The sequence below is a fragment of the Apostichopus japonicus genome, chromosome 4, assembly GCF_037975245.1.
Source record: "Apostichopus japonicus isolate 1M-3 chromosome 4, ASM3797524v1, whole genome shotgun sequence".
In the NCBI taxonomy this organism is placed as follows: domain Eukaryota; kingdom Metazoa; phylum Echinodermata; class Holothuroidea; order Aspidochirotida; family Stichopodidae; genus Apostichopus; species Apostichopus japonicus.
In genome coordinates, this window is record NC_092564.1 from 11,023,730 (window position 1) to 11,039,782 (window position 16,053).

Below are 16,053 nucleotides of genomic sequence, written 5' to 3' on the forward strand. Positions count from 1 at the left end.
ATTAACATATGATCTTTATATGTCTGGTGCAGCTAGGGTGTCAAGCATAAATATGCTGATCACTGACCATTGTCATATCTTGTGGGGTGCTAGACTAGTGAAGCATATATTATTAACATATGATCTTTATATGTCTGGTGCAGCTAGGGTGTCAAGCATAAATATGCTGATCACTGACCATTGTCATATCTTGTGGGATGCTAGACTAGTGATCAAATATGATGAACATATGATCTTCATATGTCTAGTGCAGCTAGGGTGTCAAGCATAAATATGCTGATCACTGACCATTGTCATATCTTGTGGGGTGCTAGACTAGTGAAGCATATATTATTAACATATGATCTTTATATGTCTGGTGCAGCTAGGGTGTCAAGCATAAATATGCTGATCACTGACCATTGTCATATCTTGTGGGGTGCTAGACTAGTGAAGCATATATTATTAACATATGATCTTTATATGTCTGTTGTAGCTAGGGTGTCAAGCATAAATATGCTGATCACTGACCATTGTCATATCTTGTGGGGTGCTAGACTAGTGAAGCAAATATTATGAACATATGATCTTTATATGTCTGGTGCAGCTAGGGTGTAAAGCATAAATATGCTGACCATTGCCTTATCCTGTAAGGTGCTTGACTAGTGAAAGTATTATGAATATGAGCCTAAACCAGCTGAAGTCACTGGTTCAAATCCCATTCTAGACACATATTTCTGTGCTCTTTTAAACTTTAAAGGAAAAGTTAAACAGGTCATGCAGGGGTAAATTTATATATGACTGATGAAAAGAACATAATTTCTATAGCGTCATAGTGAATTTTGTATTCACTTTCCTAGATGCCATTTTCCTACTCAAAAAATATTTGAATTTTGACATATGTTTTTTACCAAAACCTTTTGAGGGACACATTTTGGGTGAGAATGTGGTAGATGTTGAGAATCTTGTTATAAACCAAACTTGATTGAAGGGATTGCCATTGATTTCCAACATGAATAAATTCTGTTGGTGGTAATGCTATCTTTACCTTTGGTTTACAGTGATCAAAACAGAAATTGGAACCAGTCCTTTCCTGATGACGGCAGAGAGTCAATCTTCCAGGTAAGAATGAATGAAATAGGGCAAAGGCAATTTCATGGTCTGTTCTTTTGGCGGTCACTTCATGCTATATACAATACTCCAGAAGATTTGGAAAATACAACTTCTTAATCGTTGGCATTTGGTGCATGGTGCAAAGGTAAACTTAAGAGTTTATAAAAAAGAATTTATTGTTACAAAACTACAGTGATCTAGCTTATTTAACTCTGAAATACTGTCTCATCTAAGAATGCCTCTATATCGATGCATTTTACGATCATCGCAGGATAAATGACAGAGGTCTGTAGGTCATTGAGAAAGAACGTCAGAACCAGTTTGTCCTCCCCACCCCCTCTTTTTGTTATTGTACTGTTTATTCTTGGAAATATGGGAGTGGGTGTAACATCTGATTGTCAGGGTTTCTATCTTTTCATTTTAGTTTTAATGAATTTTGATGATCTCTGGGAATATCTTGCTCCTGCTGGGATATACAGTGGTATGTCTTCAATGTGGCAGATGGATTTGTATGTAAATTTAGCTGTAGTTTTTTTTTTTTTATTTATAGTTACTTGTAATTCGATTTGTGGTTTTTTTTGTCCACGTAGGCATTCTTCCCTATCTGTGTACGATCATCCAATCGTCTTGGATTACCTTAAGACTTACGACCATGTGAAGGTTTTTAAAGAGGGTCTGGCCCAGGCGTTCTCTGAAAAAGGTAAAGATATGAACATTTGGAATTATTTTATTTCTCTTCAAGAAAACAAAATTAGGTACAAAATAGGGTTACGATATGTCCTTAATTTTTACTGTGGGTGGTTTTACAAAGTTTTAAAAGATGTCTGACCTTTAAAGGTTGTTATGAGACAGTTTTCACAAACACAGTGGAAAAACTTTCTCCACAGCCATCTAATCTTAGCTGCTTCAATTTGAGCACAGAAAGGCAAATTGTCAATATTATCAACTGGCCTCCTTTAACTGTTCTGAATCTACAGGGAATTTTCATTCAGATACTTTTCAAAGTCTTTCCAAAAATGGGAAGGGAAACCCCCAAACCTAGATCCCCCCCAAGGCCATGAAATTCTTTACTCCTTTCTCTACATAAACTATATGTTAAGCGTAATCAAAATTTATTTGGATGTTAGGATGGCTTTTTTGCTGTAATGTCTTCTGTGCTTCCTATGTTACCCCTATATTTCCTTAGTTTGGTTGCCATTCATCTTTCAAACAAGTTTCCTTCCTTTATTTCTGTGCTTGCATACAATGTATGTGTATTGACATGTCATCGTGCCCTTTTGCTTTTTGATAAAAACGCATTCTCATGTCTGATCCTCCGATTAATATGCATTTGTATAAATTTACATACAACATTTATGTTTTTAACCCAAGCAACTCTTTATCAGGCAATTTTTCTGCTCTACATTATTATTATTTTCCCAGATTTGACAATTGCCAGCGATAGACTACACGAATTGAAAGCTGTAGAGTTTCATAAAGATGACCCTGTTGCACAGCAAATTAGTGTCATGACTGCCAATGTGGAGCTATGTAAGTCATGAAGAGTAGTCATGAAGAGTAATATGAAACCTATGTAGGGATATACAGGCCTCAAAATTCAGGCTACATTTTACTGGGCTGTTTATTTGCCTGTAGAAGGAAAGGCACTGGCATTTATATGCCAGTAGATATAAATAATATAATGAAGACACATGGTAAAAGTATGTTAACAATAGTCAGTCAAAGAATCAGCATGATGTCTAGACCTAACACAACTGAGCCCAACAATTGCTACTTATAATCAGCAAATATTATAATTGGACTGCCCCACTCCCTCCCCCCCCCCCAAAAAAAGACTCTACTGTACAGTAATTGATGTGTTCTGTAATTCAGAAAAGGGCCAGTGAGAACTTGATAAAAGCCAGTGGATTTGTTGACCACTGGCAGTTTTTAGCAAGTGGCAAAAATCATGAATTTCTAGGCGATGGGGATGGAGAGGGGGGCAGGTAACTAGAGTAGAGCTCTGTAAAATTAATGAATGGCTTCTACCTGTAATATACGTCATCTTATATCTTTGTTCACAACCTGGCTTGTTGCTGTATCCGCCATTTTAGTTTTGTTTGGCTTGCAACCAGGTCGTTTTTGTGATAGTTTTTCGACATTGATATGTCTAGTATACATTATCACTGAGAGGAACCTGATTCTCGAACATATCAAGCTTTTACAACTTTGCACATGGTTTATTACCTTCTTATGTGAGCATTGAATTTTTATAGGTCGATGGCAATAAAATCAAATAACTTTTAAATTCAGTTTAGATTTTGAGATCAATTGGACTCTTTGAAAATGTCATCAGTATTTTAGTGTGTACAATGACAAAGTGTTCCCGATTCAAATTACTACAAGTTGAGAAAAGTTGATATTTTGGATATTCCAGTTCAAAAGATTGAAATGTATACATGACATGCAGATCCATAAAATAAATGTTGTATTTGGTGGAGGTCAAAGCATCAACAGAAGTCAAAGTTTTGAAAACCAGATGTAAACATGGATGAACTCTACTTGAACTGTTGATCAAAATTTTTTGTGAAAGCCTTGAAATCAGCATTGATCAAAACTTTTAAAGATAACTTTCAAATGCTGTCGTATAAAATATGACAGGAAATAAAAGATGAATGTAAAGAAAGAAACTTGGCATTCTGGTTAAAGTTAAGATTGTCTTTTGATTTTTTTTTTCTCTCATTATTTATAATTTTCAGTTCTCAAAGAAGTTGGAATGGTAGTTAGTGATTACCTAAACCAAGAGCCAGTAAGTTAATATTCAGTCAGTTTCAGCGTGTATAAGAAGTAACATTCTCTTAATAAAGAATTATTACATGATTCTGTAAAGATGAAGAGCTTGAGCTATATCAAAATAGTGCCTTTTTTATGTAAATTGTCTTTGGTGGGGATTTTTGAGGTTGGGGGGTGGTGGTTAAGGAGAATGGAACATCTGCATGCATTCCAATGCTTTTCTGTTGCTGTAGGATATTTGCTGTTTGCAGAGAATGTGAAAACACAAGAAATACAAATGTATAAAGTATGCTGACATTTGCTGTTTTATATAGATTCTTAGTTGTTGAAATGTAAAAGGATATGGGTTAAAAAATAGTGAAAATTGGACATGTGCTCCTTTTCCTCATCAGCCAATGAATGAACATTACCTAGGGCACAAACAAACATGGATTATTCAGTATTCTGTATTTTATATTTTGTAATTCCCTGTCATGGATGTATTGATAATGTGTGTAGTTTACATTGAATCTCAGTATTGCAGATACATAGCTACAGATTTGTGTGAGTGTTTAATATTCCCGAGGTTCATTGCAAACTAGCAAGAAAAAATGTTGCATAAGAGGTATCATCCAGCAAAATATTTACAGATTTATTCAATCTTGCTGTCTTTCCAAGACAAATTCCATACAAGTATCATTATGTATATACTGTAAACTGTAAGATAAAAAATATACAATTAATGATTAAGCATTTTGCTGATATTCATTTCAATTCTTTTCTGTTTTATTTGCCATTTTCATCCATCCCAGGAGGCAACTGTTTCCTCTGTGATGACATCCCGTCTGAATACCGGTATATCCCGCCTCACGACAGCTCCCTCCCTCGGTGTTCATGGGTTAGCTCCTCCTCCAGAGGCGCCCAAGTATGCCGTGCCGACTGAATCTTCTCCTTCCCAACCGCCTCTCGACTTTCCGGAGAGCAGTCCAGATGTCGCCCTGAGGAAAGAATTAGAGACTGTCATATCAGGAACAGAACCTGCCTACCGGAAGTTACAACAAGATTATGAAAAACTGTGAGTCAGCTGTATTACAATTATTTATTTTAATATTGTGCAATTAAAAAGAAACATGTGGTTTATTTCTAAATGTTTGTTCTATCTGCCAAAACTTAAATTCTCTCACTTTGAAGAGCTTTAATACTGTCTAGGTTTGTAGATAGTGCAACATACACTTGTGCACACTTTTTTCTACTGTATTTTGAGGGAATAAAAAGTGTGTGATTAGTGACGGAATAATTTCACAAGTAGCAATGCATGAATGTTTTTACTGGCATACCTTCAAAGGGTAGCTACCGTAGCTGGTTGTGTGTATAATCAAATGGTTGAGAAGAAGTACTTGTGTTCAAATTGTACATGTAAGATTGATCTTGTAACATACAACTAGCTTCAACAGTGTACAGTAGCTGCTTTGTTGTATTAACTTGTGTAAGTTTAAGTATATAAGAACTGATTTTTACTGTTATACTAGTCATATGTTACTATCAAGGTGAAAACTATTTGTGTCCTTTAAGGGAATGTTCCTATATATCCTATTTGTTTTATCCCTGGGAAGTCTCCCTGTACTTCCTAAGAGACTTGATATGTTCAACTAGAGGAAAGTATGCATTATTCTAATAATGTGCACAGTTGATGAAATTTAAAGTAGTGATAACATTACTATTCTAGGCCTTCATTATAGAGTTATATAAAGTTACTTTACCCTTTTCTGAACAGGAAAGAAGATCTTGATCTACAAAAGCAAACATATGAAGAAAAGATGAAGTAAGTCTTTGTCTCTCCGTTGGCTAAATGGAATATGTCGTAGCAACGTATCTATCTGTCTGTTTGTTTATGTGTCTGTCTGTCTGTCAACCTCCGTGCAACGTCTGTTTCTGGCAGACCATACATTGCTTTACTGACCAAAGTTGCTGCCCATGTCAGGGGCTTGCATTTGTGTTTACACAGAAAGACAATTGAAGGTTATTTGAAGTCAATTATGGCAAAGCCCAAACACGAAATCGTTTAAAATGCTTGTCTTCCTAGGAACTTAATCTGATGAATGCTTTAATATTTAAATACTTACATATGATGTAGGAATCTATCTAAGCACTTGACGGATAACCTTCAAATGTGGGAGGAGTTTGCCCTATGATAGGGACTTGTGTCCTTAAGAAAGTAGCGTAGGTCAAATGAAGCAAAAAATGACCTTTTTGAATACCACACTAAACAGGAGTTAAGTATTATCAACATGCATGGTTACTGAGGTCAAAGGTCAATACTGAAAGAAACAAGTGCTGTTTTGTTCAGTGCAGATTTCATAAATGAAAGGTTTCAAATTTAAACATTTCATAATTACGTATTCTAAAATTGTTCTAGAAGGGTGTTTGTAATGAGATATGCAATACCATGCATTGCCCTCTTTGTTCTATTATTAATTTATAATAAATCTGTAAGGGTGCATCCAACGATGTTGTTGTAAGTGTATCTTCTAATACACTTGACATGCTTGAGTTTTAGACTAGAAGATGGTTGAGTAATACTGTATTTGTGAAGGCCATCATCTGTTGTGACACTTTCACACTGTTTAGGCCAGTGAACCTAAAACCAAATAAGCATTGGTTAGGGGCCCTAGGAAAACAGGGATGGGGCCTGGGAAAACATTTGCTTAAGAACTGAGCATTCTCTTTTGCATAATGTACATAAGGAAAAGTGTAAACAGGGAGCCCCAGTGGCGTACTTTTATCTGAGGCCACATGTGACTTTAAATGCATCTGTAAACAGGACAAATGAGAAAGAATCACAAAATGCTAGTTTTTACTATTCAAATGTCTGTAACTAATATCAAAGTTTGATGTTTTTTTGTTGTTACATAATGCATAAAATTATATTGTTTGTAAATTTGGTAATCAAGATAAGGGTAAGTAATATTGCATAGTTACACAACTGTGCCTCCTGACAGGTCAATTTCAAGTTTACTTAACATCATAAAACTGATTTTATATCACAAAATGTACCACATTCTGATATAATAGGTTCTGGTAATTTGAATAATATTTAAGGGGTGCTGTACGGATGGATTTGATTCGTTCAGATAAGATCTTCATTAAGCTTTATAAGAGTATTAAGAAATCCACATCTTGACTATTTCTGACATTTAGACTGAACACAAAATACGTTTTAACTTCTCCATAAAGAATCTCTTCAATAAATGTACTACATTCTGATATAATAGGTTCTGGTAATTTGAATAATATTTAAGGGGTGCTGTCTGGATGGATTTTATTCGGTCAGATAAGATCTTCATTAAACTTTATAAGAGTATTAAGAAATTCACATCTTGACTATTTCTGACATTTAGACTGAACACAAAATACGTTTTAACTTCTCCATAAAGAATCTCTTCATTAAATGTACTACATTCTGATATAATAGGTTCTGGTAATTTGAATAATATTTAAGGGGTGCTGTCTGGATGGATTTTATTCGTTCAGATAAGATCTTCATTAAGCTTTATAATAGTATTAAGAAATTCACATCTTGACTATTTCTGACATTTAGACTGAACACAAAATACGTTTTAACTTCTCCATAAAGAATCTCTTCATTAAATGTACTACATTCTGATATAATAGGTTCTGGTAATTTGAAAAATATTTAAGGGGTGCTGTCTGGATGGATTTTATTCGTTCAGATAAGATCTTCATTAAGCTTTATAATAGTATTAAGAAATTCACATCTTGACTATTTCTGACATTTAGACTGAACACAAAATACGTTTTAACTTCTCCATAAAGAATCTCTTCATTAAAAAATACCCCAAAAATATGTGTACTGAGATCAGACTACAATGAAAACCTTAGCAAGAAAGAAAAAGGAAGCTAGATTAAAGTTCGTCCCCGTAACTTGGACGTAACTGGAGATCATTAAGTGTTTAAATTTTTGCAGTTTAATTTTTGGAATCAGGAATGTTTATCATAAAAAAACATTGAAAATGTTAGTGTTTTTGTTTACCAAAACTGCTATGAATTCTTGCAGTTGTGTAGCAGCTTGACCAGTTTGCATAGAATTTTGCCAAAACAAAGCAGGTAAAAATAAACTTATATTTAACTTTAAAATTAAAAACAAAATTGAAGTTATTCCTTGCAAACTCAAAGCTATGAGCACTGTCACATTCAATAAACTCTTGTTATTGTTATTAGAATAAATTGTAAAATGTTGTAGACTGTAATCAGTTGACTGCAGTTCCTTCCAAATAAAGAGACCTGCCTGTACAATGTGAATAGTCAGCAAAGTAATTACTTTAAGAGGCAAATATTTAATTTTTGTAAGCAAAGATCTTTTCAAACTTCCGAAGTAAGTTATCGCATGACCTTTTGTCACAGGGTAAGAGAGAAACACTGATAATTCAGTTGGCAGCTTAAGAGTAAGAAAGGGTGTATATGATTCTGGTTGATATCATGTTTTATTGATAACTGAATTTTATATGACACATATTTACACCAACAGAAAAGGTTTCAAAATAATCTCAGTTAACTGTGATCATTTCCAGAATATGTCACTCAATTTGTTATATCTTCTCAACTTATACATGTCTTTAAATAAAAATTGCAGGGACCATTTGCCGAAAATTTCTTTTTTTTTCCAATCTTGATCTGTTTTCTTTTCAGAGACAATGCTCTCAATGTGCTTGAGCTAGAAGGTACAATACATGAACTGCAAGACGAGCTGGCAGGTTTAGGAACATCGCCCTCTGTGAAGCCTCTCTCCTCTGTAACTCGTGCATCTTCCCGTCTAGAAGGGGAAACGGACGCAACGGTCATCTTCTCTAGAATGGACACCGAGAGGAATCAGAAAGCTTTGAAAAGAGGAATTAACTCCCAAAAAGTAAGAGCTGGTTGATGTTTTTGTTAAAAAGGCTGTACGTCACAAACGCTGTGCTGGTGTTTTGATATGAAATAGCTAAATGTCTGTCAGTGACAAACCCTAGGGTACGGAGAGCAGAGCTACAGTAACTATCAAATCTGAAGCACTTTCTTGGAGCCAGAAGGAACGTGCTTATAGCTGGCTAATAAGTCCTTGAGGACTTAAAGCAGGGCTTAAAATACACTCTTTAGAAGTAATATTGTATTTATATCTGGCTAATGAAAGCAACCTACAAGACAGAAGACAGAGCCATCTAACTAAGCTAGTACCCCTGAAGCACGTTCTAGCATCTAGCTATGGTTTATGGTTTATATGCTATCATAAAGAAACAAGCAAGAATTTAGCTAAACCTTTGGAATCAGCTCATCTATTTATTTTGCAGTCTTTATTAACCAATTAGATCACTATTAGGTTCCAGTTAATGGCAGTTGAAATACATTGAAATATCAAATGTATTGATTCAAACAAGATATATTTTAAATATCAGGTATATAAATGTACTGAGAGTTAGTTTTACACACATTGCAGTGTGTATTAATTCATTTATTTGTTTATCGCCAATTGTGTACAATGGGAAAGGAAGTCTCCTATAAAGTCTTAAAAAGACTTAACAAGGTAGGAGACTCACTGGGAGAAAAGAAAAGAAAAATGTACAAATATATATAAATACAGTATAAACGTAAGGATTAAATATACAGTTATGATATCCTAATGATGCTGAGATGGATATCTAAGATTATCTAAGGATATCTAAGTATTAATATCTAAGACCTATTTCTTTGTTTCTTCTGTTTCCAGATATCTCCTGACCAGTACAATGAGGCTGTTAGATCAATGGAACAGTACAATGCTGTACCAGCTAAGAGGCTGCTAAACCTGGTCCAGAAATATTCACATCATGTTCACATGAAAGAAATAGAAGGTAACTTGGACATTCTTTATTCCATTCATAAACTTGAGGGTTCTAGCATTACAACTGTATTGGTGCAATGAGGATAATCTAGCAGTTGTTTTTTACTGTTTTTCTGGGCAGACATTGAGATTACTTTATCCTTTCCATTGGTTGGTTACAATACAAGCAATGAAGATGAAACTGACATTCTTAAATAATGTTTCATATGTGATGGTTGTATTTAATGTTTCAGAATAATTATTTACTTTGTATCCTCACACTTTGTGCACACTTACACCATCGTACTGTATGTTGAGTGTTCTGGTAACCTATGTTATACTGTTCTCCACCAAAATATGGTCTTTTCCAACTACCACCATTCTCATGATACCACGCACAAGTGTCTGAAAGTATTTGTGCCTGACAATTGTAGCTTTGGATATCCAAGTCATTCTTGGGTATCTTAACTAAGTTCAGGCTCATTAAATGTATGGGGATCAATTTCATATATTTAATTTTAATAGTTTGATTAGTTGATCTTTCGGTCCTAGCAAAATCCTCCTTAAAAGGCTTTGATTGTTTGATTTGTATTATTTTTATTTCCCTCTCATTAGAAAATGTCAAAAGAAGTCACTCCATAGATGATGAAGTCTTCTCCTTATTAGAGAAAATGGAAGCTCTTCAGAATATTGTAAGTTCTTCCATCCTGTCACTAGATGCCTTTTTTTTTTCAAGTCTCCAAACTTTTCCTTTGACAGTATATTATGAAAAACGAGAATAGTACTATGCTTTGTCCAATAAATTTCATGGCACCTACATCTCCTGTGCCCTCCATGGGCACTCCATGCGGGTGCCCATGCGGGGCCCCAATACGGGGGCCCATGCTGGTGCCCAATTCACCTCATGCGGGGGCAAGTCCTCCTGAGTCCCTGTCTTGTAAGAGTTGTTTTAGTTTAATGTAACAAGGAAGTTAATTTCAAAAGCAAAGCAACTGTGCAACCAATGTCACAGTTTTCATGGTGTATTCTGTTTTTTTAAATATTTTTTAATCTTCATTTTTTACAGAGAGCAGAGAGATGGGGTGAACAGATGGATCTCCTGGCAGAAGAGAGGATGAAGTTAGCTCACTTACTAATGGAATCGCTTACAAAAATAGAGGAAGAATCAGGGATATTTCTCATCAAGCCAATCTTATCGTGGAAGGGAAGGTACAGATAGAGTTCACAGAGAGTGTTAACATTTCAAGAATCTGAACTCCTTATAATTTTGTGGTTGTTTCATTTTGCGGAGCCTCACCAGATTAAAATCTTATACAAATTTGCATAATATAGTTCAGTTACAGTTAATGTATCATGTGGGTTAGTGTATCAGATATGCTGCAAATGATGTTTCGGTTATAGGTTCATACTATGGTAATGCAAAGTGGGTTGAAATGTGAATAATATGCGAAGGGGACACTTGGACAGAGGCTATAATAAGTTTACTACCAACCTTTTTGGAAAGATTGGTAGGGGGGGTGGGGGGATAGTTTTTTGCTTTCAATTATCAATAACACATGAAGCATCCATAATTAGGTATGGTAATGTAATGCAATGTGATGCTGTGTGATGTGGTGTATTATATAATATACAATCACACCTTGTGGGATAAGGAGCATTTTGATTTTTCTGTCTTTCCAAGCAAAACTAACACTTGAGTAACAAAATGGTCCCTTAATGCCACTTTAAGATTATGCCTGCCCTTCCACCACATGACCGGATAACACAGGATGTATGCATTATGTTGTTATTTTCTGTATGACTCTTATGAAAGCTGTATTGTTCTACACAACTTGTTTTTGTTTTTGCAGGGGTTATCTTCCTCACTTCCAAAGTAAACTGAGTACATACAAGGCACCAAAGACATTTTTACGACCCCTAACAAGAGATGGTAGTGCAAGATATGGCCCTGCACCCACACCGACCCCTTCTCAGTCAACTATTAGGAGAGTTAATAGTAGAGTAAGTATGACTGCTAGCCGTTAATAAGATCATGGTGACAGGTTTGATAATTTATTACTTCAACAGATGCTAAGTTGCATGCATTAGATCAATGAAACTAAAATGTTTGAAGAAATATTAATTCTCATATGTCGAGGACAATTCGCCGATAAAAATGTGGATCTGTATTTATCGGCTTCAAGACTCTCAAGCAATCAAGTTGGACTTTGTAACTAGTTGGTTGAAATTTACAAATGAACACAATTAACCTTGGTAGCTTTAATATTTGGGATGTGCAACGATTTCATTACAGCAAAGTGAAGTAGGAGGTGGAGATGCTACTACTGTCATAAGGGACACCCTGAAGTCTCCAGCCTGTCGGGACTCACCTGTACCAGTCAACGGATCAGCTATTCAGATGGTTGGCACTCCTCCTCAAGCCATGTGGTCCATGTCCAGCTCACTCCCGGCTGACCCTCCTAAGACGACGCTGGACGAGGATGGAGAGAGAATGCTGAACAAGCTGAGTAGCCCACTGATCACAACTCCTAAAATATTAGAATTAGAGATCAACAGAATGCTGATTGGTCATAACACAATCAGGTAAGAACACTTTATGCCAGCAAATACCGGTCAATTCTGTAATTTTAAGCTTAAATTAGGGAATTTTAGGGAGCTGGAGGTGTTATTGTTAATTACTTGTTATTTGTCTTTGGGTGATTAGATTAATTTACAGGTATTGTTTTTCAGGTCATCAACATCTCCAAACATAGTTCAATGTTTAGCTGGTCATGCATTATAATATGTAAGTAAAGGGATGTAAGTAAACACAAAATAATAGAATGAAAGCTTCTTGTTTCATGAGTGTGGCTATTCAAGTAATTCACATGATCATCAAATTCAATCACATCTATGAGACAGCATATTAGAACAGAATACAGGCTTAGCGGTATTTGTACTCGTAATAATAGTTGAGTACAGTTTTTCTGTTCTTGCAGTCATCCAAATGGGTTTGTACTTGTGCTTGTATTTATATTTGTAAAATGAAATGAAATACTTATTACTAATGCTTGTATTTTTGTACTTGGGGCATTGAACCTGTAATGGGGATACTTTAATGTCATGTTAATACTATTCTGTTGTACTTTGCAGTTTTGTACTGGGGACATTGAACCCTTTATCTGGATGATATTAATGTTCATATTAATACCACTCTGTTGCCAAATGTACTAACCAGAAGCCAATAGAACTCTTTCTGTGACTAGGAACCAACCTGGTTAGGTCAACACCTTCAGTATCTCACCTAATAGGTATTTTTAGAAAAAGTAATTTAAGGTGCTGTGAAAACACCTGCTGTTCATGTGTAAAAACGATGCAATGGAGATGTGAAAATTCGAACTTTTGATATACGGTAGAGTTTAACCTTCTTAGTACTACAAGGAAACTGACACCAATGTGAGAAAGTGAATGTGTGCCAGAAATTTAAGCTCTATATTTTGAGCACATCAATGACTCACAAAGTAAAAATTATATTTGATGCCAAGCCAAAGAAATAGAAATAGAAAAAAAAGTTGGTGGAAAGTAAAGTAACAGTAAGTTCAAAGGATGGTCATAAAAATGAATGTTTTTATCAAGAAAAATTCATAACATTTTATATAGTGACTTTTGTTGAGGAAAATTTCTAGTGTTATCTTGAAATTTTTTTTTTTTTCATTGCTACTTCATTTGTTCCGTTTTAGATGTACTCTAAACATGATCAAATTAAAAAGTTTATCATTTTGGAGCATTCATTATGGACTGCTATATCTTTGTATAATCTGTATAGGGTTTGCCAAGAATTACTGATGATAGTGTTGTTAAGCCATAAAGATGATAATGGTGCTATTAGCCACACTGTAGATAATGACAGTGTGATCAGCAGTAACAACACTACCTAACACTTGTATATATCTGTCACCTCAACCTCCCACCATCTCTTTAATCACCCTACAACAAAGTTACCCCAAAAGTAACCCACCATGGATTGCAGCTTCTCAATTGTAAAAATTTGCTCTTCCAATACACAAAAGTTTTTTATTGACTTGTGAAACATGTAGTTTCAACATCTGGATACAATCTTGTCAGAATTGTATATATATAAAAACCATCATTATAAAAACATTGGGAAACAGTGCTTCAGCAGTGATACGACTGAGTAGCTAGTGCAAGGGAACAATAAAAGTGAAATATATTTCTTTATAAAGGATATTCTATATTTCAGGTTTTAGTCTCTTTCACCAGATTTTAATGTTATACTGTTTGGGATAGCTTTATTAGTTTTGTATTTTATTCGTAAATCAATGTACCATCAAACAGGAGATATGCTGGTTTATTTAGTCGTGAGGTTATTAAAGACATAAATGCTACATGTAATTCAATCTACTCGTATTGCCATCCGAGATGTGAAACTGTAGCCAAAAGCTGTAAACTACCTCGAATACCATAACTCCATCAAAAGACAATCTTCCAAGCTCTGAGCCACTCGCAGCCATAAATATTTCTTCAAAGACTATACGCTACTTCTCTTTGTCCCCTGTGCTAAATAACAACAGACGATCAAGATGTTCATTCTTTGATAGAATATTAGGAAGAATGTAAATAAAAGTGACAGTTACAACGTTACGCTGCGTATCGTCATGGTGATCACACAGGCGGTTGTAATGAAATATTATTACGTGGGATTTAATTATAACTTTTTATGATCTCGGTTTGAGTGGGAGCCTAATGACCATGTTACAAAAGGCAATTAGCTAGCTTTTAGCCATTTGAAACTAGTGTACATCACTAAAGTTGAACAAAGTCCATTTCCCAAAAAATGAGCTTAACACAGACCAATTCTGTAGAGTGGAGATAACTGTGTACTTGAAAGTGTTGCATTGCTTTTGACCTATGGAAAAAAAAAGACATCTAATTCCATTAGAAAGAGCATAATACTAGTGTCATGATACGGCAAAGTTATCCGATTCACGTGACACATGGTCAAGTTGGATTATCCGGCCTGGATAATGGAAAACTTTGTGGTCAAGTTTGCGGTCTCAGTTAACAGTTTAAAAAGAATCTAGACAGATCTTTCTCAAAATGTGCCTGGCATTTTTCTCTAATGATTATGTTCCTATAAATAAGTCATAACTTTTGAGTAATTCAATTTTCGAAGTAACGAGAGTTCAGTGAAACAAAAAAAATTTTCTGGACATTCTAAAAGATTTGGGACTGCTCTTTGAATATCTCACAACTTAATCAACCAAATGTAACAAAACAAGTATTGTACAGTGATAAAATGAACCTTTTTGTAGTATATATGTCAACAAAGATTGATTATAAAAAGAAATATTTCTAGTAATCCTTAAACACTGGTAGCAAAAGCTGTTCAGTTATATGGTAACGATAGACATATTAATGGTCGTTGTTATTATTTCATCACCTTAACCACTCTTTTGTAGCCATTTACCTGTTCTTATTGGGTGGAGAAGGATTCAAAAAATGTTTATTAATATTTAATCTCACTAATAATTGTAAAGTGCATGGTCAAGGAATCTTCCTTTTGTTTTTGATTGTTCATTTTTACAGGGCTCACTGTTTTTTACTGGTAAATCAGTTTATTTTGACATATGTTTACTACAAACGTGCCATAAATGTTAACTTTGTGCTCACTGAGACTTCCTTTTCTTATATAGGCGAGTTGTTAATAACAAGGTGTTACAAAAGAATATAAACAATTTATGTATATACATTTAATTTCCCTTGTTTACTTAATTTTTAAACTTGTTTTTGCAAAGAAGGTGGAGAACTTTTTCTCTTTTTTTTTTATTCAGTTTATTTAATTATTCAAGTTAGAATACATGTACTAGCCTTACCATCAATATTTCCAATATTCAGCACATAGTGGGGTCACTATTACATCATTAAAGTTAATATTTTGAGATATCATATACAATAGCTCCCTGCATGGTGAGCAAATTTAAGTTGAAGGATAGCAAGAAATTTGCCTTATAAATTCGAAACATTCACTGCCGTAATTTGGAGTGGACTTAGGTTAATTCTGATGAATTTAATCCCACGAAATGGTTACTAGTGTCTGTATATTTAAGTTTTTCATTCTTTCACCAGATTTCTCATTCATTTCTCTTACTGATTCTATTTCAGCTCTCCAACCAAACCATTTCTTTCAGATGATAGATTAGTCAATGCAGCCAATGCCAGTGTGAGGTCATATATGACCATAGCCAGACCTTCTGCGTACCCTATCTCAAACCTCAAACATGCCAGACCAAATTCTTCAGGTAAAGATTTAACATAATTAATCACTTCTTTTACTTTCTTTAATTCTTTATTTGATA

At 34.7% G+C, this 16,053-nt stretch overlaps 1 protein-coding gene across 8 annotated transcripts in view; it reads left to right on the forward strand.

Annotated features, from left to right (window-relative positions):
• The window catches only part of LOC139966427 (uncharacterized), a 65,577-nt gene that overhangs the window by 33,786 nt on the left and 15,738 nt on the right, over positions 1-16,053 (forward strand). For all 8 annotated transcript variants that reach the window (XM_071969401.1, XM_071969404.1, XM_071969406.1 and 5 more), the window contains 13 exons: positions 1,041-1,101; positions 1,683-1,792; positions 2,515-2,622; positions 3,831-3,880; positions 4,656-4,918; positions 5,618-5,665; positions 8,551-8,767; positions 9,605-9,728; positions 10,313-10,389; positions 10,764-10,906; positions 11,548-11,698; positions 11,991-12,280; positions 15,860-15,996. In XM_071969401.1, the coding sequence (XP_071825502.1) occupies positions 1,041-1,101; positions 1,683-1,792; positions 2,515-2,622; positions 3,831-3,880; positions 4,656-4,918; positions 5,618-5,665; positions 8,551-8,767; positions 9,605-9,728; positions 10,313-10,389; positions 10,764-10,906; positions 11,548-11,698; positions 11,991-12,280; positions 15,860-15,996 (1,779 nt within the window). The remainder of the gene's footprint in view (positions 1-1,040; positions 1,102-1,682; positions 1,793-2,514; positions 2,623-3,830; positions 3,881-4,655; positions 4,919-5,617; positions 5,666-8,550; positions 8,768-9,604; positions 9,729-10,312; positions 10,390-10,763; positions 10,907-11,547; positions 11,699-11,990; positions 12,281-15,859; positions 15,997-16,053) is intronic.